General features: G+C 31.9%; 2 protein-coding genes across 2 annotated transcripts in view; one reads left to right on the top strand and one right to left on the bottom strand.

Annotated features, from left to right (window-relative positions):
- Positions 1 to 246: 246 nt before the first annotated feature.
- LOC140047711 (G-protein coupled receptor 54-like) lies at positions 247 to 4,832 on the top strand. Its single transcript, XM_072092748.1, has 4 exons — positions 247 to 677; positions 2,251 to 2,358; positions 3,565 to 3,575; positions 3,777 to 4,832. The coding sequence occupies exons 1-4, from the start codon at positions 271 to 273 to the stop codon at positions 4,289 to 4,291; spliced, it is 1,041 nt and encodes a 346-aa protein (XP_071948849.1). The 5' UTR covers positions 247 to 270; the 3' UTR covers positions 4,292 to 4,832.
- A 9,623-nt stretch (positions 4,833 to 14,455) lies between these two features.
- The window catches only part of LOC140046968 (allatostatin-A receptor-like), a 31,286-nt gene continuing 19,927 nt past the window's right edge, over positions 14,456 to 25,814 (bottom strand). The window contains exon 3 of the mRNA XM_072091748.1: positions 14,456 to 18,981. Within this exon, the coding sequence (XP_071947849.1) occupies positions 18,261 to 18,981 (721 nt within the window). The 3' untranslated portion in view covers positions 14,456 to 18,260. The remainder of the gene's footprint in view (positions 18,982 to 25,814) is intronic.

Raw genomic sequence — 25,814 nt, 5'->3', positions numbered from 1 at the left:
TGAATGACTCTGTTTTTCACTCAAACGGCTAAGAAGACATGCGTTGGTCTCAGGTTATCAAGATCATTTTTTGTGACTTCTCCAGTAGCACTGTTGTCCAAGAATTAACCTAGCAGTAACAACTTGGCCAAATTATGACCGATGCAGTGTCTAAGAATACATACGAATGATAATCCCCTTGAGATAACATACAATCTCCATTGCTCGTTTAAAGCTACACTAGACACGCAACGGAATACTAAGTTATTTCTGCAACCGAGCCACAACAATATGGACGAATTCTATTCTCATGAAGACTACCCAAGCAATTACACCGATATCTCTCTAAACGCCATACACCGGGCTTTTCCTATATTTTTGGCAACAGTCGTTTTCGTCATCGGCATTCCTGCCAACGCACTCGTCATTTACGTGATCATTCGAAACGGACAAATGAAAACTGTTACCAATATATACGTGTTTAATCTCGCGATAACTGATGTTTTATTTATTACGTTTGCTACTCCGATATCAATCGCTTGGTATGTTGAGGCTGATTTTCAATACGGAACAATTTTGTGCAAATTGCAAACTTTTTTGTATCAAACTAATTATGCTGTTACTGTGCTAACGTTAACTATGCTTGCTGTTGATAGAGTCTATGCTGTTGTCTATCCTGTAAAATCGCGGGCTTACAGGTAAGTAATTTATTTTAACATTTATCAATAAATAAATTATTGGTGACACTAATTTGACGCGCGCGTACTCTAAACGTCGTACCATTAATATCAATATTTGTGCGGAAATGTCATGTCTTTCTGTGGTGTCACTTATTGACGAAAAAGCTTGCATTCTTGATGATTCATTATAAACTAAATTCATCGTTTTCTGGCTTACATTTTTATCTATTTTTCTCAAAAACGCACCGCCTTATAAACGTGTGCCGCTGATACAAAAGCGTTTGTTCAATAAATTTATCTTATCTTATCTATCTCTTACAGTATTTGTGTATGTTAATATTCGTTTGTTATCATGGTACCTACTCATTCATATTATTTAACACTGTTTTGTTTGTCTTTATCCCGTTAATATATTACAGTAGTATTACATTTGTATTATCTATACGTTCTTTTATTACTGTACATAAACCACCTCAAGTTAGTTATCATGTCCAATCATTCATTCATTCATGAAAAAAATCATCCAACTATCAAATTGTGTTCAAATTTAATAGTATGTTATTCATATACTGCAATTTGAATATACAGGATTCATAGTATGTAAAAATACGTGAGGAATTATAATATTGAAACTGGCCCAGACAAGAGATAAATATATGACGATCCTTCCATCTCTCTTTGGGTGGCTAAGTAGAATTAGGGCCTACAAACAAAATTTACAAAACAAAGTCCCCATCTCTCTTTAACTAATGCTAGACTTTCGATCGTACTAGAAGAGGATGACACAACTAATATATTATAATAATACTATAATTATTATATGAAATCAGACAAATAAACATGACTATATCCCTCCATCTCTCTGTGGGTGGCTAAGTAGCCTTAGAGCCTAGCCTACAAACAAAATTAACAAAACAAAGTCTCAATATCTTTTTAACCCGGTAAAGTAATGCGTTTTAATTGCTGAATCGGAAAATGTAATGTACCGTATGCCTACATCACTTTGAAAGAAACAATAAAATTACTAGTAATAAATTTGAGAATGAATTTCGCGCAATTCATGCAAATAAATGGTTTGTTTGACGTGTATTGTATCAATTTGTAATAAATAATTGGTATACCGTATTCGGTTAATATTCCATAACCATCACCATCACCCCACCCCCACAAAACTCTCCAACAATACAATAATAATTCAAACCAAACATCTCTAAGGAACGCAGGTCACTATAACAACAATAACATTTATCATGTATAATACCACCAAAATTACGAATGAGAATCAATATCGTAAGGCATTTAATGGACATAACATTTATACGATGAACAACATTAAGGCAAAAGATTGATGTCATACTCGCAAGAAAATTACAATGTCCTCTCTTAAATATTCTCCCCATGAGCATAGTTCATGTAGTGGCTAAACTATAACCCGCTTCTGGTAAAGCCCTGACGTAACATACATCGCGACAATGCCATTGTTAATCTTACTTGTCAACGTAAAATTAACAAGCTCATGCAATTCCAAACAAATTGATAAGCTCTAAATTAAATTTAAACTTATACTAAGTAAAATCTTGTAATTTTCTAGTAAAATTACGATTGAGTCTCATTTTAAAGATTCATTAGCTTTACGGCACACGGTTCTTGGTATAACTAATCTAAAATCTAGATTTCTCCAGTATCATAGGAATATTTGGTAATACAACATCAAATGTATCATATACTATCCCCTAACATTCATGATACAGGAACCGTATGTGATAAAATTGAGATGCTGTATTACCAAATATTCCTATATGATAGGGCTACTGGTCAAATACTGTAGTGTGTAGAAATACAGCACTTGTATTCTAGTAATTACGGTACATAGGCATACTCATAATTAATTTTGATTCCAGACGGAGTTTTAAATTAATATTAGAAATATTTTGGCACATATGTATCGAGAAGCCTCGACGAAATAACTACAGACTTGGGGCAATTCTAACCCGTAATCCTAATTCAACGTGTTAATTATTCATAGATGCGTTGCATAATTGTAAAATCAAACTCAAACCTGTTCTTAATTGATTACCGTATACTGATTTGTTTCTGTTCTTAAGGTATTAGGTGTACCCGTACGGTAAATCTTTATTTACATATTTATATACATATACAGTGTCCTCGCTCGTCTCACATGAAGATGTTTCTTTATTAGGAGATTCTTCTTAGGAATGTACTGTTTTAAATAATAATATTGGTAAACACAATTATTTTCAGAACCTATAGTACATTTTTAATCATTTACTTTACACTTAACAAAAATACAAAAGATCTTTATATTATTTGAGAACTGAAGATATTTAATATAGTTATTAGTAGGCCTATGTATTAGTTTAGAAGCCAATTTTCCACTTGCAATATAATTTATGCGATTGTTTATGGTTTTTTTAAAATTGCTTTTTTTTCTGTTATCTTGTCTTTTTGTATATTTTTTGGAATGAAATGAGAAAAAAAAATGAACCTATAGATTACAATGATTTATTATTACAATTATTGTATTCATGCTTGTATATTTCTATGAATATCAGTCGCTTATTAAAGTTTACAATAGGCCTACATATAATATTCTATTTTGGAAATATGCTGCAAACATTATAATGAATAGAAGATTAAAAAAACCGTTATTAGACCTATGCCCCAAGGTTGTCTATTTTTTATGAATAAGATTTTTTATCATTTACAATAAAACAACTTAATTGGAAAACATATCTGCGTAGAAATGTTGTGTTTAACCTTAATTTCTATTGATATATGTATTTCAACAATGTCCGCTACTTGTACTGTAAAAAAATCGTAAACAAAATCCCGATTTTATGACTCTTGTGTGATTATACCTTTGTTTAATTTATATTCATTTTAGGACATTAAAAGGTACGGGATTTATGATAATGATGATCTGGATAATTGGTTGTGCTTCGCAGACAGCATGCATCTTTTACACTAGCTCACTGTTTGGACAGTGCGTCGAATTATGGCCATCAATTACCGAAAGACGTATATTCTACTGTTGCTTGTTCGTATTATTCTACATTATACCCGTAGTTATAAACAGTGTATGTTATACTGTTATAGGCTGCAAACTCTGGCACACGACAACCGAAGGTAGCACATATCGTATCAACCACCCAAAATATGTTACACAGCGTAGAAAAATATCTACAATGATAATGCTAGTCGTACTATGCTTTGCCGTCTGCTGGCTGCCATTCCATGTATTGACACTTCTAGAAAACTTTCATCCTCTACCAGTTTCACAGACGGTTTCCTACCTGAATATTTTTGCACGAATGTTAGCAGTTTGTAACAGTTGCATCGATCCTTTTGTTTACGCATTTGTTAGTATTAACTTTAGAAGATCATTCAAATGTGCCTTCTATACGCTGTTTGACAGCGATCACAATCGCAATGTCCAGTTCGCGCCTGACCCAGACGATAAACTATCTCGCGTACAGAAATCATTAACACTCACCTCACGCACACGGAGCTCAAGAAGTTCTGGCAATTTAGCATTGACAAAGGTTGGAAAATCGAATGCTAGTTTAAAGAACGTCAGTGGAAAGTTGGGCATCAGAGAATCTATTGTGTAAAACATATTTAATGTAGTGTAATGACTCGATAAACTATTCCACATACAGTGAAGTAAATAGTTGGTACTCACCTCACGTACACGAGAAAATTGACAGTCATCAGATGTAGGCTAAATGGAGCAGCTGAAGAAGGTTGGAAAATCAAATCCTAGTTTGAAGAACGTCATCAGAGCATCTATTGTGTAAAAATATTAAATTATGAAATAGATCAAGAAGATATATTTTTTCGCATACATAAATCATTGGCACTCACATCACGCAGGCTAATGGACCTGACAAATTAGCATTGGAAAATCAAATCCTACTTTAAAGAACATCAATGGAAAGTTCGCCATCACAGAATCTATTTAATTCAATTCAATTAAACTTTATTTCAGACAAACTGTCGATATGAAACATATAAATACAATAAAAAATAATACAAAGCATTATGTGACAACCGTCATGGAGAGGACTAATAATTATTTTTATTGGTTGACATATAGTGCCTCTTAAAATACATGTGGATTATGTAAAAATGAATAATATTATTATATATTAGAATATTTATTTAGAATATTTATAATATAGGGCTATAATTGTATAAGAATAAATAATATTATTTTTTATTTTTACTTTAAAATTATTATATAAGATCTATAATTGTTTAGAACAATACTTATTATTATCAATATTTTATAGTTGAATAGGCATATTTAACAGAATTTTTCACATTACTAGTAATCGTCTAATATATATATATATATATTACGGTATATTATATTATATATTATAGTAATTATATTTAATGTAGACGTGTTTTTGCACAATGTTTAATTATTGATGCATGAGTAAATTGTAATGTAAAAAACCATGGTTAGTTTGTTTAAGTGATGTAATCATCAGTGCCCATTTTCGACAAAAACATATTAGGCCTAGAGGTTAACTCGAAGTCGTGCGTGCAAGTTTTTGTGATGCTTGGCGCTTCTAAAGACACAAACCGAATGTCCAGAACACTTCTCATTGTATAACGATCTCCAACAGACTATATACGTACAATTGTCTCCCGCATATACAATAAGAAATATGCGCGAAATTTGCCCATCATGGAGAAATGTATCTAAACAATTGCTCCACTGTACATCCTGTACGCCTGCCCATCTTCAGTGTATTCTATCTGTAATAACTTGAGTTTTTTTCTCTAAGCTCGTCATCTCATATTGGTATGGACAAAAATAACAGGTTACATTAAAGATGTATTGGTGCCCCCCCCCCCCAAAAAAAAACCCCCCTTGGAAAATGAAAATTAATAAGATCATGCTTTAAATATGCCAATCTTCAGTTTTAATAAAATTAGGCCTAATCACTTCTATAGAAAAAAACAACAAAATACTGTTTTCACTTATAAGATAACATAATACAAATCTGTTAAATTCAACCAAAAATCCATTGGCTGGAAGCCAATTTGATCACTTTTTGCTTTAAATAAGAAAACAATTTTTCAGGTAAATAAATATTTTTTAGATCCAATTTTAAGTCAAAGTGGATAACTATTATGTGTCATTAAAATGGCATATTCAACAACAACAAAAAATGTTTAAATTATTTTTCAGTGGACAATACATCTTTAATTATTCGTATAATGACGTAACGTTGTATGTAGTTATGACACTCATTGCTATGCACTGACTGGATTGTTCTCTCGTGGGCACTAATTTATTGAGTACACGACTTTGGAATTTTCCATCGCTGACAGCTGCACAGGTGCACACCCGTCATAAGAAAACAGACATTTTTAGTTAAACCAGTGTTCAAACTAATGTGTCAGAAAACATTACTGACTGTTACTATCACTCACCATTTGATGTTATACACCACACACATAATTCAAAAACAATATTGACGTCACGGATAACCCATCACACTACGAATGTATTCTGTTCATAAACAACAAGCATCGAGTCACGTTTCCTATCGATTTGTATAGCTCTTAACCTTAAAGTAACAAATCCTCTATATAAAATTCATAAATCTGAAATGAAAAAGGTTGGATACGGTTGAAAGATGCACGGGCATACGGTAGATCCAGAAAATATATATACATAAATTTAAAACAGTTAAACAATTTAAATGGCTTATAGACCTACAATAAACACTACCTTCAAGCAGTTTTAACCGATTTGATTTTTCTTTTTACGACATAAATACAGTAGATGAATTTGTGAACGTCTGTTAATTGGTAAGCATGATCTTTCATCATTCGATTTTTGAAAGGTAATTGCGGCTAAAATCACAATCATAAAGTGTACTGCTAAGGAAAGGCATGCAACACTATAGACAACGGATACATTAAAGTCTCCAACTGCTTTAAAAGTTGATCCGAAACCATGTTTATTATCAACAACCAAGTCACAATAGTTCAACGTTTTCATTAATTAATCACGTTGTATAACAGTTACCCTAATATAACAATATTAAACTAAAAAGGTTGTTAAATCCTTGTATAGATTACTCTAAGTAGTCCGAAGCTATCATTTTACAATTTAAAAGTACCATATTACATAATTTGTGTTCGTAGTAGCTGTGTACAATTCCTAAATTTTCTTAAGTTTCTTAAACATAAATTCAAGTTAATAATTTTAGGTCTAATGCTCGGCTCCCACTGGAGACTGCAACGCAAGTGATTTGACCAAACATCGCTTGTGATTGGTTGTATGCGTTGCGCTTACGTCCTTGTGCTGCGTCCTAATAGGAGAAAAGCTTTATATCGTATACGCAATATTAGGCGCAGTGTATTTAAACTAAAATAATAAAAGCATATTCAAGTACAATATCTTGAATAAAAAAAAAAGAACAAAGCAAATTGAATATTGACTATTGCAGAATGGCGTCCGTTTTATTGTTTTTTTAAAGCTGCAAAAAGCACAATATTTCAATAAACAGTGTTTTCAATCAATTTGTAAAATCAATACGCTACGAAAACAATTTTAAACGTCTAAAATGATGCAGAGGCTACCATCTGTAAAGCTCTGTCTACACTATCAAACTACTACTACAAAAAAAGTTTGATGTGTCCAAATATGGTAGTCATATGCTTAAATATGGTAGTGATATGACATCATCATGTCCATATGAGCACATCACATTTTTTTGTCACAAAAAACTTTGATAGCGTAGACAGAGATTTAAATTAATGGAAAAACTGTACACATTGCGGCAACCCTAATGGCGAAAGAGCTGAAATACACTATACAGTAAATAGGACAGGTACGTTCATACGTTACCAAGTCACGTTTAACAGATTTAGAACCGCTTTACTATATAATTATCATCTTTATTAGAAAATGTGCTTTCAATAGTGTTATACCGTAACTAGCCAACAAATAACCAGACCATTAGGAATCATTATACATACATAATTCACTTGTTAAAGAACTTAGTTTATGAGTTATAAGAAGATTCGCCCGGAAACTGTTTATATTGGTTTTAAAAATGTACCAATTCCAGGGTTTGAGTTCAAGCCTCGTTCTGTCACCCCAAACCAATATTACCTTATGTTAACACAGTCCTACAACCAAACATAATTATTATAGTATTGGTTCACATCCCGTTATTTATTTGTAAGTTTTGCACTCAGATGAAATTGTGTGCACGCGCGTAAAAACCAATTTACACAGACAAGCGGTAACGGTAAACAGAAAACCACGTAGCTTGTCCATCTGGGAGTATGTATCATCATAAGGAATAACATAGATTCTATAATTGTATTACCGTTACTGCTCTTCTTTAAAAATTGGTCTTTACACGCATGTATTATTAGTTGATACAATATTCAACAAATACCAATAAATTACATACTGCAGCGACATTCATTACATAACCTAGCTTTATTACCTACTTGTACAATAGGCCTGATTAGTTTTAACCTCACTCACCTTAATGGTGCACTTTAATCACACCAATCATGGTTATCCTTACTTATAGAAACGAACATCGTAGATCCGTTACGTGACGTAATCAATTCGTACCGGCTTACGTCTTATTGAGCTAAAGTTGTTGCATACCCCGCTCTATTCTAACGAGATTTTGTAACAAAATGTCATGTTCTGCCTAAATATTTGTGCATACATTTGACACACAATGTTTTAACTTCGTAAACTTTTATTTATCATTAATGACCAATAGAAAAGATTGTTTTTTATTCAATTCAAAGAACATTTACTAACGTCAAAAAGACGAACAGTAAAAAAAAATAACAATGTTTGTTTTTTACCTGTACAGTATTTTGAAAAGTACAACAAACATGTTTTTGGCGCCCTCTATCAATAGACCTAACACCTGACCAGTAGGCCTACTAGAAAATAAACAACGTTCTAACAACGTTCTAACAATTATTATTTAGGCGAGAAAATGTAAAAAAAGTAAATAAATGTATTTTCTGTCATTATTTAATGATTGAATGTCTTCTATTAATGAAATCGTAAAAGTATTAATTAGGCTACTGTTCTATACTATCAAATGATATTTTTGATGATATCTATATACCGTACGAAGGTTAATGTGTAATGAAAAATACTTGGATGCAGACAATTATTACAATCTACGTTGAACATGTTCGAACTTCACAACCATTGGTCAGAACTCTGGCACTGGAAAACAACGATCACGTTACAACCACTATCTATCTATGAATATATTTTTAAAGTCTAAATACCCGTAAAATGTCTTATCCAATTTAGATATTCATATTTTCCAGCTAATTTTAGTCTCAGCTCTCTTACGAAAACTTACCAATATTGCTATATAATTTATTCAGAGATAACAAATTATGTAACTAAAATTGTCCAGACCATTCGACGCCGTACTGTAGGTAGTTGTTTAGGTAAGTTGTTGGTTCGAATCCCAGCCAGAAGAAAACCCGCTATCTCATCATAGCATTTTTAATAATTTATTTTATTAATAAACAACAAAAAACATCAAAAAGATTGATTGAGCCAACGCCAACTTTTAAATTTGTAAAACATTTTCCATGCTGTACTGAAATTTTCATGTGCTTTAATGTATAACATATGTGTTTAGGTTGTATATCATTAAGAAGATTTAATAAAGTGATTTACGCAGCTGGTGACTTTATTGTGCATCTGACCCACTTTGCAATCAAACGCACCTTTAGTAAAAGTAAATCGATTGAAAAGTTAAATAATTTTAGTGGGATGAGCTTTGTATGAAACAAATTAAAATTAAACGAGTGACACTTACTGTATTCAAGTGTCTACGTTTCTAGGTCTCTAACGTAATCAATTTAATTCCACCCTGCCATCATTTCATCACGACTAACTGCTATTAAATTGTAACTTGTCTAGCTAGAGTTTCGCGGTTAATTCGGTATTATTAATTCGTCTGTATATGCCTATTAAATAGATTTAATAGGCATATAGTAATCCTGTTAAATCGATTCTTTAAAGAAATAGAAAAAAGGATATTATTGTACCGATATAATTTTCATATTGTACAGCTATAATATTGATATTGTGCAAATACAATATTGATATTGTACAATACTTATTACAATACAATTTATGATATATCACTTTTGTAACTAACTTCCTACTATTTTGTAATTTCATCTGTTGAAACCAGTTTGAATATCACTTTTTGCAATTTCTAATCTAGTTGGTACAATCATATCACTTTTCAAATTTCATCTAGTGGGTACATTCAGAGAAGAGTGAAATTAAAATTGTATTTTTGCCTGGCTAGGCCTTACTTATGCCCAGCTCGCTGAGATTTAGGTTACACTGTATATGTGTATGTATGTTATATGCGCAATTTCAAATTTCGCAAAGATTTTCTTGCACAATTTCAATCTTCTCTGGTACAATCTTATCCCTTTTGTAATTTATTCTACATTTCTAATTTCATTCAGTAAGCAAAAATCATTTTTCTAAATACACCTGTGTACATCACACACATCACTTTTACAATAACCTACAAGCAATATATATAGCTTACCGCAATACATTTAGTGGATCACTTCAGACAACCTTTGCAATATTTGCCGCCCTCTGTACAAAATTGGAGCGAGTCGTGTGTATTTAAATAATCTATAACATTTTATTCGTCTACAATGTTGATCAACATTTTCATTAAAAATTCCAGCTCAAACAATCAAAACTTACGTCAGATTAAATATATCAAAGTAATAATGTTTTCCTATTGGTGGATGTTTCTCTCGATGAAGTTGTAATTTAGTAGCGATGCTGAGCTATTTTGTATAATGGTATATTGAATAGCATATTAACCATGGATAGCAACAAAGTAATAGAGTATTATCGCAACTTATGTAATTTCACAGTAAATTTGACTGCTTTAAAATTTGTAACCGCATCTCCATTAAAGTGACCATTATGTAATATTATGTTTGTTCGAATTATATGTATCAATTAAGTAAAAAGTATTTTCAACACCTATTTTATATGAAAGATATTTGTTGTATAAGATGAGGATTATACTAATAACCTCTCACATTTTGACGTGCAATTTTTTCAGCTTTGTGAAACAGCTTTAAAATATTATGTAGGCCTCCTATGTGTACATAGATTTAAACAAATGTATGTTAGAAACGCAAGGTTTTTGAGCAGTATGCTACATCGTGATATAACTGTTACTGAAAAAACATTGTGCTATGCTGAAGAGGCCTACAAAGTTAAAGAGGGATTTATCAAGACATCTGCATGATACTTGGATATATTTGCCTTATCACGCCCTTTCAACTGCCCTCTATATAAATCCAAGTTATCCAGAAAATACGAATCTTCCGAAATCGTTTGAGGTTATAGGTTATCCATAATGATCACTTCCGCTTTAAAGAAACTCAATTTAAACAAAAGCCTATAGCAATTACAGGACTGAAATTGGTAGTATACTTGGCCTAAGTAAATGACAAATATCGAGTGCATGTAAATTATGCATATTAACCGAGACAGACCGTTACTTTCTGGCTTTATGACTCAAAAGTATTGGGCAGTGAATTAGTCTAAAGTAGGCCTATAAAATAACATCCGGTTTTCGAAGTATATGACACACACAAAAGTATTTTACTAAGGAGTACTTTTAGCATCAAATGTCAAGTTTGTTGTGTTAAGCTTACGGTACTTATTTGACTGCAAAGTTGATTAATTGAGATACGTATTCCATCAATTGCGCGGTATACGTATGCTTTAAAAGATGTGACGAAGTTACTTCAATAAAGAAATTGAGGATGATCTTTCAACATTGAATCCCAGAGATTAAGGATTTAATATAGCATATTCTAACAGGTGTTAATCCCATATAATTTCTACCATACAATTATGATTCACTCCTTCTCAAAGTAAAGTTCACCATAGATTGTGATCTAGAGATGTGCATACTGGAAAGGTAGTGATACTTAATTATTTGTCTATTGTTTATCTATCTATATTTATAATTTAAAGTAGTAAAGTTTTTTTCTTTTTCATAATTGATAGTTATCTCTAACTATATTTTAATCACATTTTTATAGAACCACAAATGATTTTTAGTGTGTCGCAGTGTGTTGGACGTTGGCCTACTGATCGTGAGATTGAGGTTCGAATCCAACTTTCGCCGCATTGTTTGTATCCTTAGGCAAGATACTTTACTTACGTTTGCCTCTCTCCACCCAGGTGCATAAATGGGAACCTGGTTAGATCAAGACACAACTTTGCGCTGGTTACTAGCTGCATTATAGGAGTATGTTTCCATACGTGTTTGACTGGATGAAGCACTTAAAGCATTGTGCAATAAGCGCTATATAAAAAAAAATCGAATATTATTATTATTAGTAATTTTTTTTGTGCATTTTATTTTATGAATTTGTGGAAGAGAGAGAAAGACCGCTCAGCATTGAACTAGTGATAGGCCTCCAGAAAACATCTTTCCCCGTTGAACAGCATGGATATGTTAAAGCCTAGCGGGAATAAAATAAATAGAAAAAAAGATATACATATAATAAACAATACGTTTCTAATCTTCAAAATATCTTCAAGGTCTTTAATATTACTGAGTAATTTGTCCACATTGCTACACGTGTCCATCGTTCGGAACACTTCAATAATACCGCGAACTATGTGTTGCCGGTAGTTCACAGATAACATTAATATGATATGACTTCAATGACCTTCGAACAAATTACATATTTGCTATAATATACACGATCACTACTTAGAAGTTACAAGTGTAAGATGGAAATATGAATAGATAATATTATAATATTCTATTCATAGTTACATTAATAGCTTTCAATAAATAAACAGAAAAACATGTAAAATGACATTTATAATAGAACAAATTAATACTACCCTATTACCTTATGTTATTGTTTTCTTCCTTTTTTATGAATAATATAGACTCCTAGTTTAATGTTTAAGTGATTTTGTATCTGTTTTAGTAGGCCTATACTAACATCAAAGCAAAGATTTCTTTATCAGATAAAATTAACTATTGTTTCACTTTATTTACACAAAATCTTTTTAACAATTCTTCTACGATACATGAAATTAGCCTCCGTGTACGGTACACCTTTTTATTTTGCAAATGCCTTCTGTAACGCTGGCTTTCATTATTATGTCTATCAGAGCCATCTGCTGTCTCTATGGGACAAACGCCCTCTATATAGAAAAAAGCGCCACCAGTAAATAATTCTACATACAAACTTTGGAGATGTTTGTGTTAATATTGGTACTGTTACAAATCGTTCATCGGTACATCGTGTTTAGGCTTGAAGATAGCTTTCTGTAACGCTTTTACCGTACTGTTTCTAAGACTCGAAGCAGAAGAGTGAAATTTTTCCTGCTCATATGTGAATTATGCCGTCTCTGTGAAAAGCGCCCTCTATATCGAAGAACAGCGCTACCAGTGAGAATAATATACTTTTTATAACTTTGGATATTATCAAACGTTTGTGTTGCTGTTGGTACTTGGTTCACTTGGAATCACAAGACATGTATTTAAATTGCGTACATGCGATGTATCAAGTGATGAGATAATTGTGATTTTGATAAAATATATACAATCTATAAAACCCTTCTAAAAGACATCCTAACGATGTGATGTTCATAGAAAAACAGAGCACATGCTATGTATTTCTGCTGTACTTCATGTTGAGCTCGTACCTATCTTTTATCTAGACCAAACTAAACTTATAAAAAAAAAACACGATCGTTATTTACGACCCAAACTTTTAATAACTGTGTATGCCCCTGATAGTAGTTTTTAATAAAGTATTTAAAAGATTACCCTGTAATTATATCGATAATCTGAAGTGATATTAGAAGCCCATCTTTATCTTTGCGAAAGGATTAGACTTATTAAATATACCTTAAGGAATGGTCTCTGGTGTGTTGTTTAAATTTCTTCAATAACAATCTCATTCAAAGTAATGGACGGTCTCTGTTATTTATATTAGTATTCTAAACGTCCGGCTTTGAATTAATGATGGAGTCGGTTAAGCGTTCCTGTAATGCTACCGACACTATTATGGTAATAGCATACAACGGCTGAGAAATGCGGCTGATGTCTCAAGGCCTACAAGTAGGACTAACGTTTGTGCAACAAAAAAAAAGCAAAACAGAAACGTACAAGAAAATGAACTTCAATCACACCTTACCTCATAAGAAACGTATGACAATTGATGAGATGTGTGTTTTATGACGTTAAGCTTTTACATTCAAAATACAAAAAGAAAGATCAGCCGGCGTTCTAAAATCGTCTTGCAAGGAAGGGATGGTGATAAATATATTAATACGCCATCTGGTTTACCTGTGATGACAAATCGATTTTCTGATCACAGATTATACTGGATTTAAAATGTATAAAAGTAGACCTTTATAATGTATAATATTAATATTTAAAAAAAAGGTTTTTGAGAGATTTAAATGGTGTAGTGTAGTTTATAATATGTAGTTTATCTTTGAAGCAGCCTATTTTCCATTTATAATACAATAAAAATAATTTTAATTTGTATATTTTGTAAAAATGTTTTCTGTTAAGCGATTTGATGCTTTGCACAATATTTAAATTATTATTTAATATTTTAATAATTATGTGTATTGCATCGTTTATGTAAAAAAATGAGATATTGGTTTGAATAAATAAGAATACACATAATGATCTAGAAGTATAGCCAATGTTTTTATTTCACTTGTTTCACAAAATATAACAATAATGATAGCAACAAAGTCAATAGTATTCACAATACAAGAAAACCTTAGTATCTACACATGTACAATATCAATAATTACAGCTAAATTTAATTTGGTCTATTTTAGGGACCATGTCAAAATTATTCTACCACAGTTACTAAATTTTGTTTACTTTTAACCGATTTATACAATCATTTAGCAAGGAGCTGTTTCGGATAATCAAACATATACGTATACGTATACATAAAATTCCATATTGAAACAAATTAAAAAAAATACACGTAAATTATGTAATTACCGCAGTACCTACAATAGAATAGTTTTGACACATGATTCTGTAACTTTGGTCCCCACTATGACGCAATTTAAAGACGCAGACAACAGTATCGACGCAATAATGTACCGTAAGGACATCACATTGCGCGTGACGTCACAAGTGGTGAAAACCGAACACCATTTTCTGCGTTGCGTGCGTCGCAAAACTATTGATTCAACTTGTCGTAAGAGAGGGAGCAACATGTATTGATACGTTTCGTATTCTACTAGTGGGAACAAAGCTTTAATATATAACAGAAAATACATTAGTTTACTTATAGAATACGTCAACAAAAAAAGTGTAGACATATAGTCTGTTTGAATTGCATAACTTAACTATTGGATGACGTCTCCTCGTAATGGTTCGCACATAAACCAAGACTGGATGTCATCGTAACAATGGTTATAGTTTGATTAAATAATAAAACACGTGACTTTGTCAATTCAATGTGGTATTCTCAAACGTGTACTCAAAAATATTTGATTAAGAGTAATATAGATTGGAAGTTATATAATATTACGTGATATCAATTCGACGTTCGTTTTGGTTACGACATAAAACATATTTTAAAAACAAAGAATAAATAAACACCTTAATGTCTCAAGAGTAATAATTGTTTTCTCTATCCAGGCTGAAATTAGTCAAAATAAATTACGGATGGAATAAATGATTTTATCATTCAAAAACAAATTGATTAATCATACAATAATCATCAAATAATTACAGTAAGTTCGATTACCTGTAAGGTACGAATTAAATATTTAAATATTTCAAGGCTAACATTTGATAAAAAATGTCTTAGGTAGCATGGATAAGATTTAAATGCGTCGTCTATCCTTAATTCCATTAATATTGGTGTGACATAAGTATACTAAAAGAATGTTTGATTTGAATTTAAATTTTATAATACCCTTAAAAGAGTAATTTCAGCCCATAAATGTCTCAAAAGTGTAATTCAAGTTTTAAAAATCCAAAAAAAAAAAAAATAATTTCACACATTTACCTGTATCGTTGAAGTGAGGATAAATAAAATTTTAACTATTCTCATTCCCCACTCCTACTTAGGAATTTGCCAATGATAACTATAAGCAAATTTATTCAATTAACCTTCTGAAAGCTTGGTTCCTACTAGTTGACCAATGATAAGCGAGAGTTCGGATGATCCACCATGTCGTAATTGGTCATATTAGTTGCGTTGCGCTTACGAACGTACTTGCGTTGTCATAGTGGGAACCAAGCGTAAAGGTGGAAATCCTGCGTGCTGTTAAGCCAACCAAGATACTTCAGTGCGAGACATTTTAGTGGGGAACCTAATGTAATTCCGTGAGATTTTAGTGCTCAAGTTGAGTTCTTGGCAGTTTTTGAATCCTTGGGACCAGCAGAATTCATTGCAACTGGGGGCCAATTTTTCCCGACCCCATTTTGGCCGCCATCTTGGATTTTTCATCCTTCTACGAATATTTGAGGCTGTCAATTTACTGTATTCTTGTCAGAATAATAAAAAGCAAAAATAACAAATTACGAATTGTATAATAAATATATCGATGGATTCCAGAATGTATTTTAAATGGAGAGAGGCACTATAAATAATATTGATCATATAATTATTGGTACTCTCTCCTTCATCATTTGCTGATGGCTTTGTATTTTATTCATTTTGTTTGTATTATGTATCATAGGCCTACAGTTTGTCTGAAATAAAAGTTGAACTGAATTGAATTGAATTAGTGTTCTGTAAAGTAGAAAAATAAGTAAGAATTGAGTAAGAGTTTATTTACCGGAATTCAACCATTGGAACCGTCGACGCTAGTTGCAGTGATACAATTAACGGTATTGTTAATTATCTTATGTTACTGATATAGGCCTATTCTAAACTAGTTTGGCATATTTCTAAACTAGTTTTATGTTATAATTCCTTTGGGTGAAGTAAAGCACAGCTTATTTTACATTCCTACATTTGTACATCATTTGTATTGTACGATCGAACTTTTAGCATAACAGAGAATACGATGTTGAATTATTCAACGTTCTGTATAATAATACACCATTATCCTCCCAATCTTCAGCAGGTTGTTTTTCTAATAGGCCTTATAGGTTGAAACTTTGTTCTTTTCTTTATTTACAAATACGGTATATACAAATTATTTCAGAGCCCGACGATATAATTAATGATAAAAGTAATGCACACATATACATGTTTATTCCAAAAGCAGTCTTTTAACAGAGCATTATACCAATCGAATGTCACATGCACATCTTTCACTTCAATAATTCAAATATAGAATAGAATTGTCGAACAGAACGCCGTGAACAGAGCGCTATGAACAGAGTAACATTTGTCCCGTACTAGGTTGGTCACAGTCATTTGTCCTGATTTTTCTGTCATCCATACTATATATATATAATTAATTAATTAAATTTCAGTATATCACCGGGCGGTTTACAATTAATGTTCTTTGTCTGATTTATTATATATATATAGAATTAATGTTCTTTGCCTGTTGTGTTTATATATATATATTATACTATGACGTTATCCAAATTCCTTCACTTGCACTGATGAAGGGCTAGTGTTGCCCGAAAGCTCTGCTAACTTTTCTGGCTGTTTACTTTATCGTTTTGATTTAGCTTTTCGCTTTTTATTTTTGTATCTCCATTGAGATCCAGCCACTGTTACCCACAGCATTGTCATTTTTTTCAGTAATTTGCCTTTGGATTTATATTATATATATATATATATATACACACCATGTATTTAAAAACGTCTATGTCAGTAGTCGGGTCAGTTAGCCGTGTCTTTTGTATACGTAGCGATAGTCAACCAAATTTAAAGCATAATAGTTTAGATACAGTAGAAAGATTTCTTCGGAAAACCCTCTTAATTTAAACCCATAATCGTTTAACGAATGAGGGAAAATATTATTGTCATAACACTATATAATCCCAATATAGTGGGCACTCATATTAAGGGGGACACTTCAACAGGTTCTATTATACACTATTTATCATATTGTTTGTGTCGGGTCAACGTCATGTCTCGAGTCTGTAGGCGTAAAAATATAAATAATTCTTACAAAAAGTTTTACACCTTTAGTAGGCCTTTTTGATATCATGATTGTTAAACTTAGTTAGTGCCATGCTTTGTTTAACCGTACGAACATGGATTCATTTGCATAAGCATTTGCTCTATCATGTTTAAATAAGTCACATTTTTCGTAGGCCTATAGCTAAGGAAGTTTTGGATCTAATCTATAGGTTCAAGACGTCTTTATAATTAAAATCTGCTCTGTTGTTTTAAAAATGTGAATACTACAAACTTATACGTAAAATTAATGGTATTTTACAGTGAATTCACATACAACTAATGTGTATAATAATGGATTACATTTTGTACTGATACCACAAAAACCAAAACCCTTCTTTTTATCTTAATTATACACGTGTTCTGTAGCATTTGCGTGTATTATTTCACTTAAATCTGCTGTGGCTTTGGGCTACCAGACTCATGACGAACGCTTCGTATGCTCGTCAACCGCGTTGCTCTACTTGTAGTATTGTATCGTCCAACAACGCTCCTTCGTGAATACGTTGTTTTCTCATCGGGATCTCTCTGAACAAAACTCGAGGATCCAATGCTCAATTTTGAAACGCAGGGGAAAGCTCGGTAGAAACAGCGTCTGAAATTCTCGCTGAGAAACGCGTACAGAAATGGGTTAAGCGCGCTATTCATGGCACCCAGAAAACGCCCGGCGCGTGATATAATACGTATCTGATTAAACGATAGATAAGGAAGGTAATCCAACGCGACTAACACGTCGTGAAAGTGATAAGTGAACCAGCAGGCCGCGAAACAAATGACAACAATGAGAATCATCACTGCTATCTTTCTACGCATGAACATTTGCGTGGCGACAACTTCAGTGTCACCGTACTGAGGACTAAAACTATGCCACAACAATTTTGCCATTCGTCCGTAACAGACGCCGATAACTACAAGAGGAGCAACGTAGAAAGTTAACGTGTACGAGATATTGTAGTAAGCCTTTGCTCCAGCATGAGGCCACAATTCAACACATATTGTCCACGAACCATCGGGTAATTCAAGAGATGTATTATAGATTATGACTGGGACCTGTGTGGTACAGGCAATTAACCAAATACATGCTAAAATCACCACCGAAGACCTCAACGTTCTGAAAAGAAAAAGAGACACATTCGATTAATATACAAAGAGATTAGTAGTAATACAGTTTATTAATATCAATGGAAATAATGTGCTTTCATTAAATCAAATTCGCCTTTACACGATAAAAATAAAATATTAAAAATGAGTGATTCGTGGCGAATCTGGAGCCCGACGGCAAACGCCAATGACATTTCGGGAAAAAACAGAAACAAGATTCTGAGACAATGAATAAAATATTATGTTATGTTCTTCATGCCTCTCCCTCATTATACAGTCTCAGATCTCCGGCAGTGTGAGCCTCACTAAAAAGTCTTTAATATTAGATGGACATTTTATAGAAGAACTCAGGAAAAACGAAACTGAAGATACTAATTTATCCTGCACAGATTACGGTTCTAAAATATCGTTTGATTACATTTATCACGATTAAATTTGTTTACACAAAAAAAGAATAAAAAGAAGAAGAAGAAGAAGAAGAAGAAGAAGAAGAAGAAGAAGAAGAAGAAAAGAAAAAGAAGAAGAAGAAGAAGAAGAAGAAGAAGATAAAAAGATAAAGAAAAAAGACCCCCCCTCTCCCCCGCAAACAAACAATATCGGAGCATGAACCAATTGAGTAATAGTACGGTATCATTAGAAGTAAACTGCATATTTTCCCATTGATGATCGTGATTATTTCGCATTTTTATATCTGAACTTTTTGCGTAAATATTTTAAACATTAATATTGTATATTTTATAAGGGATTAAGTATTATAATGGTACAATGGTTATTTAAACGATATTCGTTGTCCATGGCGTGTTAGAACAATAATAATGTTATACAAAGATTTTTCTGTTCTTTTGTTTCGTTATCTAATTTTAACTTAATGTAGCACTTGGCATTGAACATTTCCAAATGTGTTGTTTTTACAATGTTTTTAAGAATAAAAGTGATAAAATATCTTGTATTTTTGTACATGTTGAAAATGAAAACATCTTGAAAATAAATAAACAAATAAACGTCTGAACTTGGACAAATTATGTGCAAGTTTTAATATTGAACCATAAACATAAAGCATGCAAACACGTTGTGAAATTAATTTGATAATAAAATATTGGTGTACGCGTTGAATGCCATTGAGGTCAATTTAGATGGATGAGTTTAATCTGGCCTGCTAATGTCATCTATATGGCCTACACAATCTTACAAGATATGCCTAATTGAACACGATATGGGAATACATTACTAATATATAAATATAATTGTTGATATAATAAAGGCGTCTATTAGACATTGGGCGTTGCCAAAGTGACAGCGTGAGACAATTCATGCGACAGCCACTGTGAAAGCATGCAAGCACCTAAAGCTAATTTAATGGTAAACTGAATATATAACATTATGTCTTATGTTTATAAGGTTAATTGGATTGATGGATTTAATGTTAATGTACTGTATGGCCTACAAAAATACTATATATAATATTGTTAACAAGTTCCAATGTACAGTATACAATGAATAAATGAAATAGACCAACAAGGTCTTCAGCCAAAGTTATAGGCCTACTGGTCTATTTTTAAAGAGACTTTAGAGACTGTGTACTTTGTTTCAACTGCTCTATATGCCTGTTTGATGTCCTTGCATACATATCTTTGTCACTACCAACATCTACAGTCTTTTCTGGTTTAATAAGCCCAAGCTCGTAAAACAACAAAGTTGGAAACACCTTTTCAAAGGCGTAAAGATCAGTTCAAATTTCGTAAAATTATTTTTTTAATATTTCTACATTTCTGGTAAGACTAGAATAGAAAATATCAAAGAAATTGATCAAAGAGGAACATCACTTGTTCCACAAGTAGGTTTACTTGGTGTAGGCGTCCTTTTAAATAATTTGATCGGCATTAAGACTAATTTAATATTCAATCTAGTTTATCTCTCTTTTTTTGCAAACTTTCATATATCAGAAAGACGGAATCTGGGGAACATTCACATTCACTCCTGAATATTTTGATATACACAATCCACTGTAGGCCAATATGTTCGAACTGTTTACATTGAATCAAAATTAGTAAATCTATCACTTACTTCGTGTGTATCTTTGAATAAGCGTTGAAACGTTACAGCAAAGCAATTTTACAGAAACTTTATCTTATCAAGTGAAGGAAAGAAACAAACGTTATAAGTTATTTACACTAATTTCGTTTGTAACTCTTTATAAAGATAGGTTTAGAGTTATAATGTTGTTGCACATCTTGTGAAAAACGTGTGTAAATACAGTATGCAAACCATTTTAATTGAATTTGAATTTCGACAATTTTAAAAATTGCCACGGCCATTTAACATACATCATGCAAGGGATGAAATGACATCTAACAAAATAGGGGATTTCACTTCACTTACTTGCGATTTATTAAAGGATTTGTTGGAGCAGTTCTTGGGTTTAGTATGTCAGGCTGGTGTCCCCATCTGGAAAAATACATAGCTTAGACCTTAGACCGAAAATATCAAACTTGGGGAGATCACAGCTTTAACTTACGTTATTCTTGCTTAATATCTATATTATTATTATTATTGATATTCATGTTTAATAAAGTAATGAAAAGGTGATAAAACTTATAATGATAAATCTTTAGATATAATACTTTTTATTTAGAGCTTTTCTATAAAATATAAAATTATTTAAATTAAGCGGTTAATTGCTTTTGTGTGGAAGGAATCACTTAGGATGTAAATGTGAAATCCCATGTTGTTTTGTATGTAAATTATATGGAAAATTATAGCAAAAAAACAAAATCAAACACGCAACGTTATAATGATAATTAATATTTACGAGATTTAGCAAAAAAGCAAATTATGGTTATTAGTTTTCTATATATAAACTTGTATTTTATTATCCTTACTTGCAATTCAAATTGACTTTGTAATTATTATTATTTATATTAATCTATATGTTAAAAATCAATAAAAAAAACCTACACAATATTACTATCTTTTATTATACAACACAAATTTTGCAATCTATTTTATACTGTATATATTCTATCAATATACAAATTAAGATTGTCATTAAATATGGCATACATAACAAAACGTGACAGTCTTGAAATAAGAACATGTTGTTTTACACAGTTATAGCTCTCAACGGATATAGTATCATGAACACTATGAAGTAATCTTAAAGGGTATTAAAACGAGTGTAGGCCTACATCCACTTCATCTACTATGCACACGACACGCATAAGCAATTGAAATAGAGGCTATAAGTCATGTGGCATACAGTAGGTGACGTCATCTACCATACAAACAATTATTAGTACAGTAGTTACAAAACTTCAAGATTTTTCAAGACTTTTATACGATAAGGTTCTATTAATAGGCCTATAGCAATAAGTCCCTATTAGAATACACACAGTAAGGCCATGTTATTGAATTGAAAATAACTAGAGAGTACACTTGCGCTTGCTACGTATTCATGAAAGGGGACTATCTTTAGTCATGGACTATCTTTAGTCTTCGACTATCTAGTCCAGGACTAAGTATTAGTCCAGGACTAAGTATTATTAGTCCAGGACTAAGTATTAGTAGTCCTGCACTATCTTTGATACGGTATTCGTTAAACCTGGACTAATTAGTCCAGGACTAAGTATTAGTCCTGGACTATATTTGATACGGTATTCATGAAACCTGGGAAAACTAGTCCTGGACTAAGAAAGTCATATACAATTACAGCATCTATAGATGGCCCATTGTGTGCGCAACACGTCAATACGCGATCGAATGTTAATGTTAAAGTTAATTTATAATTATTCATGTCAAAACAGATTAGAAACATTGTTTGAAATTGTGGAGTTGAGTTCTCTCAACAGTGGCAAAAAACAGTTTTTAAATAAAGGTTATTGAAAATCTTGTGTAGAAAAGGATTATTCTAATGAGGACAAAGGAGTGTTTATTCCTTTCAAAATTTGATTTATCATAAAACTTTCTAATAAATGTGTACAAATGTGAAAATGACTTTATTTGACATTACTGCTCCATCACGTCAACACGATAAACTTGTATCCGAAGGGATTCGAACTGCGAACTCATTTATATTAAGAAGTAATAAACAAACTATCCTTTACACACCTAAAGCTATTCTATAGAGTTCAACTTTATAGTGAGGAATCAACATTAATGTTGTTGACACTTACGTTTGATTCGAACTGCGAACTTATTTAAGACGCAATCCATTACATACCTTAAGCTGTTCTTGAACTTTACATTAAGAAAAAATGTATTTGTGTTGACAATCATTTTGTTGTTTATGATGCGGAAAGCTTATTAGAAAAAACGAATATTAATTTCAACAGTTTATCTAAAAGGAACATTAAATGCTATATCTGTTATATAATTTGTCAAAGACACGTAGCTATTACCATGCAACGCAATTAAATTTTAAATCAAGAAACATTGAAACTAATGAAAAGTACTGTACTTGACCTTGGTATTTTAACTTATTATTCTACGTAAGTTGTCACAATCAATTAATATTCTCATCTGCACATTATCTTACGGATTCTTTCAGAGCAAATTAATAATGGAAATATGTTTTGACAATGAATATTACGTTTTCTTTTCCTGTTTAGAAGAATATACAATTCATTCAATAACCAACATTATCTAAATTTATCATATTATTACTATCATTATTAATATCTGTCTTTTTTAAAGTAAATAAATGTCACTTAGAATTGATTTTTTTTTTAAATTAAATAAATTATATTATATACATAATTAATCAATAAATAATAACAGCAAATGTTATATTTGTATTATTTTAATGATGATTTACATTTCATTTTTATTTCTCTACTATCTTTTTATAAATCTTGAAATAAGCGGGGGAGGGGGGGGGGATGATAGGAATAAAAAAAAAACACAGAAAAATAAAATAATATAACAAATAAAATAACAGAAAAGGCACAACATGCCAAAGAGTAATTTGTGTTTCATAAAAATATTAATATTGAAATTAAATAGGCCTATACAAAAGGAATGGAAATAAAGGTGAGAAAATCTCAAAAAAGAGAAAATCTGACCAAAGACAACAAAACATGTCATAAGGTACTGAAACTAAAATACGTGAATTCGTATACAGTCGGCTAGAATAAATGTATGTTCGTATAGCATTGGCATTCGATGTTTTTAATCACTTGCTTAGTCAACCCATGTATTTATAGAATTAATATTTTATTGTATTGATGATTTGCGGCCGCAATTATTTTCAACGTATTGAACAGGTGGGCGCGAACAGTTAAATCCTCAGTTAGTATGATGACACAAGTCGTATATGACTTTGTATTCGACAGTGATTGTTGAATATAAATATTGTAAAGGTTTATATTGTAAATTAACACCAATGCTTTATTCAGTGTCACATGCTACAATATTATTCCTAGTTGTAACATAGGTAATGCTACATACTACATTGAAACAATATATGTGGCATACTCAAATGAAATCTAACATGAGTTGCAAATTTCAAAATTGAGATTTTAACAAATACTGAAACTACATAATCCAAGATTTAAAATACTGAAAAGAATATCTTGATGCCATGTTTACTTCCATATAGATATCACAGTCTAAAGATAGGCTACGGAGAATCGTGATGCAATATTTTCCTTATTTTTCACTCACTGGGCTAAAATCGAAGGGAAAATAATCCTATAATTGACCGGAAAATGATCCTATAATCGACCGGAAAATGGTCCTATAATCGAACAGAAAATGATCCTATAATCAACCAAGAAACCAAGAAAAAAGAATCACTCTGTCATCAAGTTAGTTATTCTGAATAAATATTTCAAATCTTATGAATAATACATCCTTAATAGATAATTGTTCGAAACTCTTCTGTCTTCACTAAATATCTGAGTAAATCGTAGTGCGGAAGGAGAACTCGGATGATCATTGAATGTAGCGTTAATGTTTATATATACAACAATCATGCATGTAAAAATAACTGATTCGTCTGAAGCATGACGCAAATCATCCTAAGCTCGAATTTGTAATTCCAATTTGTTATCTCCTATTTGCATACTGCTACATACCCTACGTGTAGCTCGAATTGTTTGCAGAGAACATACATTAGTCAATAGGGCCGAAGCCACCGTTACCGACCTCATTTCATTTCATTATTTGGTCTATTTGATTTTGCGTATATAGCCTACATAACAAAAACAACTGAAATTGGGAAGACCAGGGTCAACCTAAGTGAACTTAATCACTGTAGCTGAGCCAATTGACCCAACCCCAAAGTCAGTTTACACATAAAAGACATAAAGACAAAAAACAGTTAAAGCGAATCAAAATGGATATGAACTTTTCTAATGAAGGCTGATGGGGTTTCTAGGACTGCAGCATCTGTCAACGGTCTGGGAAGCTGGTCCCAGACACGGGGTAACCTGATTGCTATAGAATGGAAAAAAGTCTTTGACAGAACTCACATTTTAAAGAAGGGTGAAATTCGACGGATTCTCTATTAACAGTGGCCATCGCTTCGCTCACAACTGCTTCGTTTTAATTCTTGTGGCTACGGTCTTGAATTTAGAAATTCTAAATAATAATATTTATATAGTTCAAAATATTTGAGGGATCATAACTGCGGTAGTCTAAAACCGTAGCTATATCTAGGCCCACGATCTATCAAGTTTAAACCAAAATAATAGTACATTATATTTACACACTGAGAGAATCACTAAAATGAGTTTGCTAGAATTAGGGGATGGGGAAGAATTCGGCCCTAATTCTCTATTAGCAGCGGTCATCTCACAACCGCCTTTCATTGCACGGTGAATATATATATATATACTGTATATTCAA

This window comes from Antedon mediterranea, chromosome 4, assembly GCF_964355755.1.
Source record: "Antedon mediterranea chromosome 4, ecAntMedi1.1, whole genome shotgun sequence".
NCBI classification, from domain to species: domain Eukaryota; kingdom Metazoa; phylum Echinodermata; class Crinoidea; order Comatulida; family Antedonidae; genus Antedon; species Antedon mediterranea.
This window is presented reverse-complemented; position numbering and strand designations above follow the sequence as displayed.

What these genes read in the sequence shown, in the direction of transcription:
- LOC140047711 (XM_072092748.1), top strand. Translation starts at nt 271, where the DNA reads ATGGACGAATTCTATTCTCATGAAGACTACCCAAGCAATTACACCGAT. An exon ending in GTAAAATCGCGGGCTTACAG is followed by an intron (nt 678 to 2,250) that starts GTAAGTAATTTA and finishes GTAATTTTCTAG; the next exon opens with TAAAATTACGATTGAGTCTC.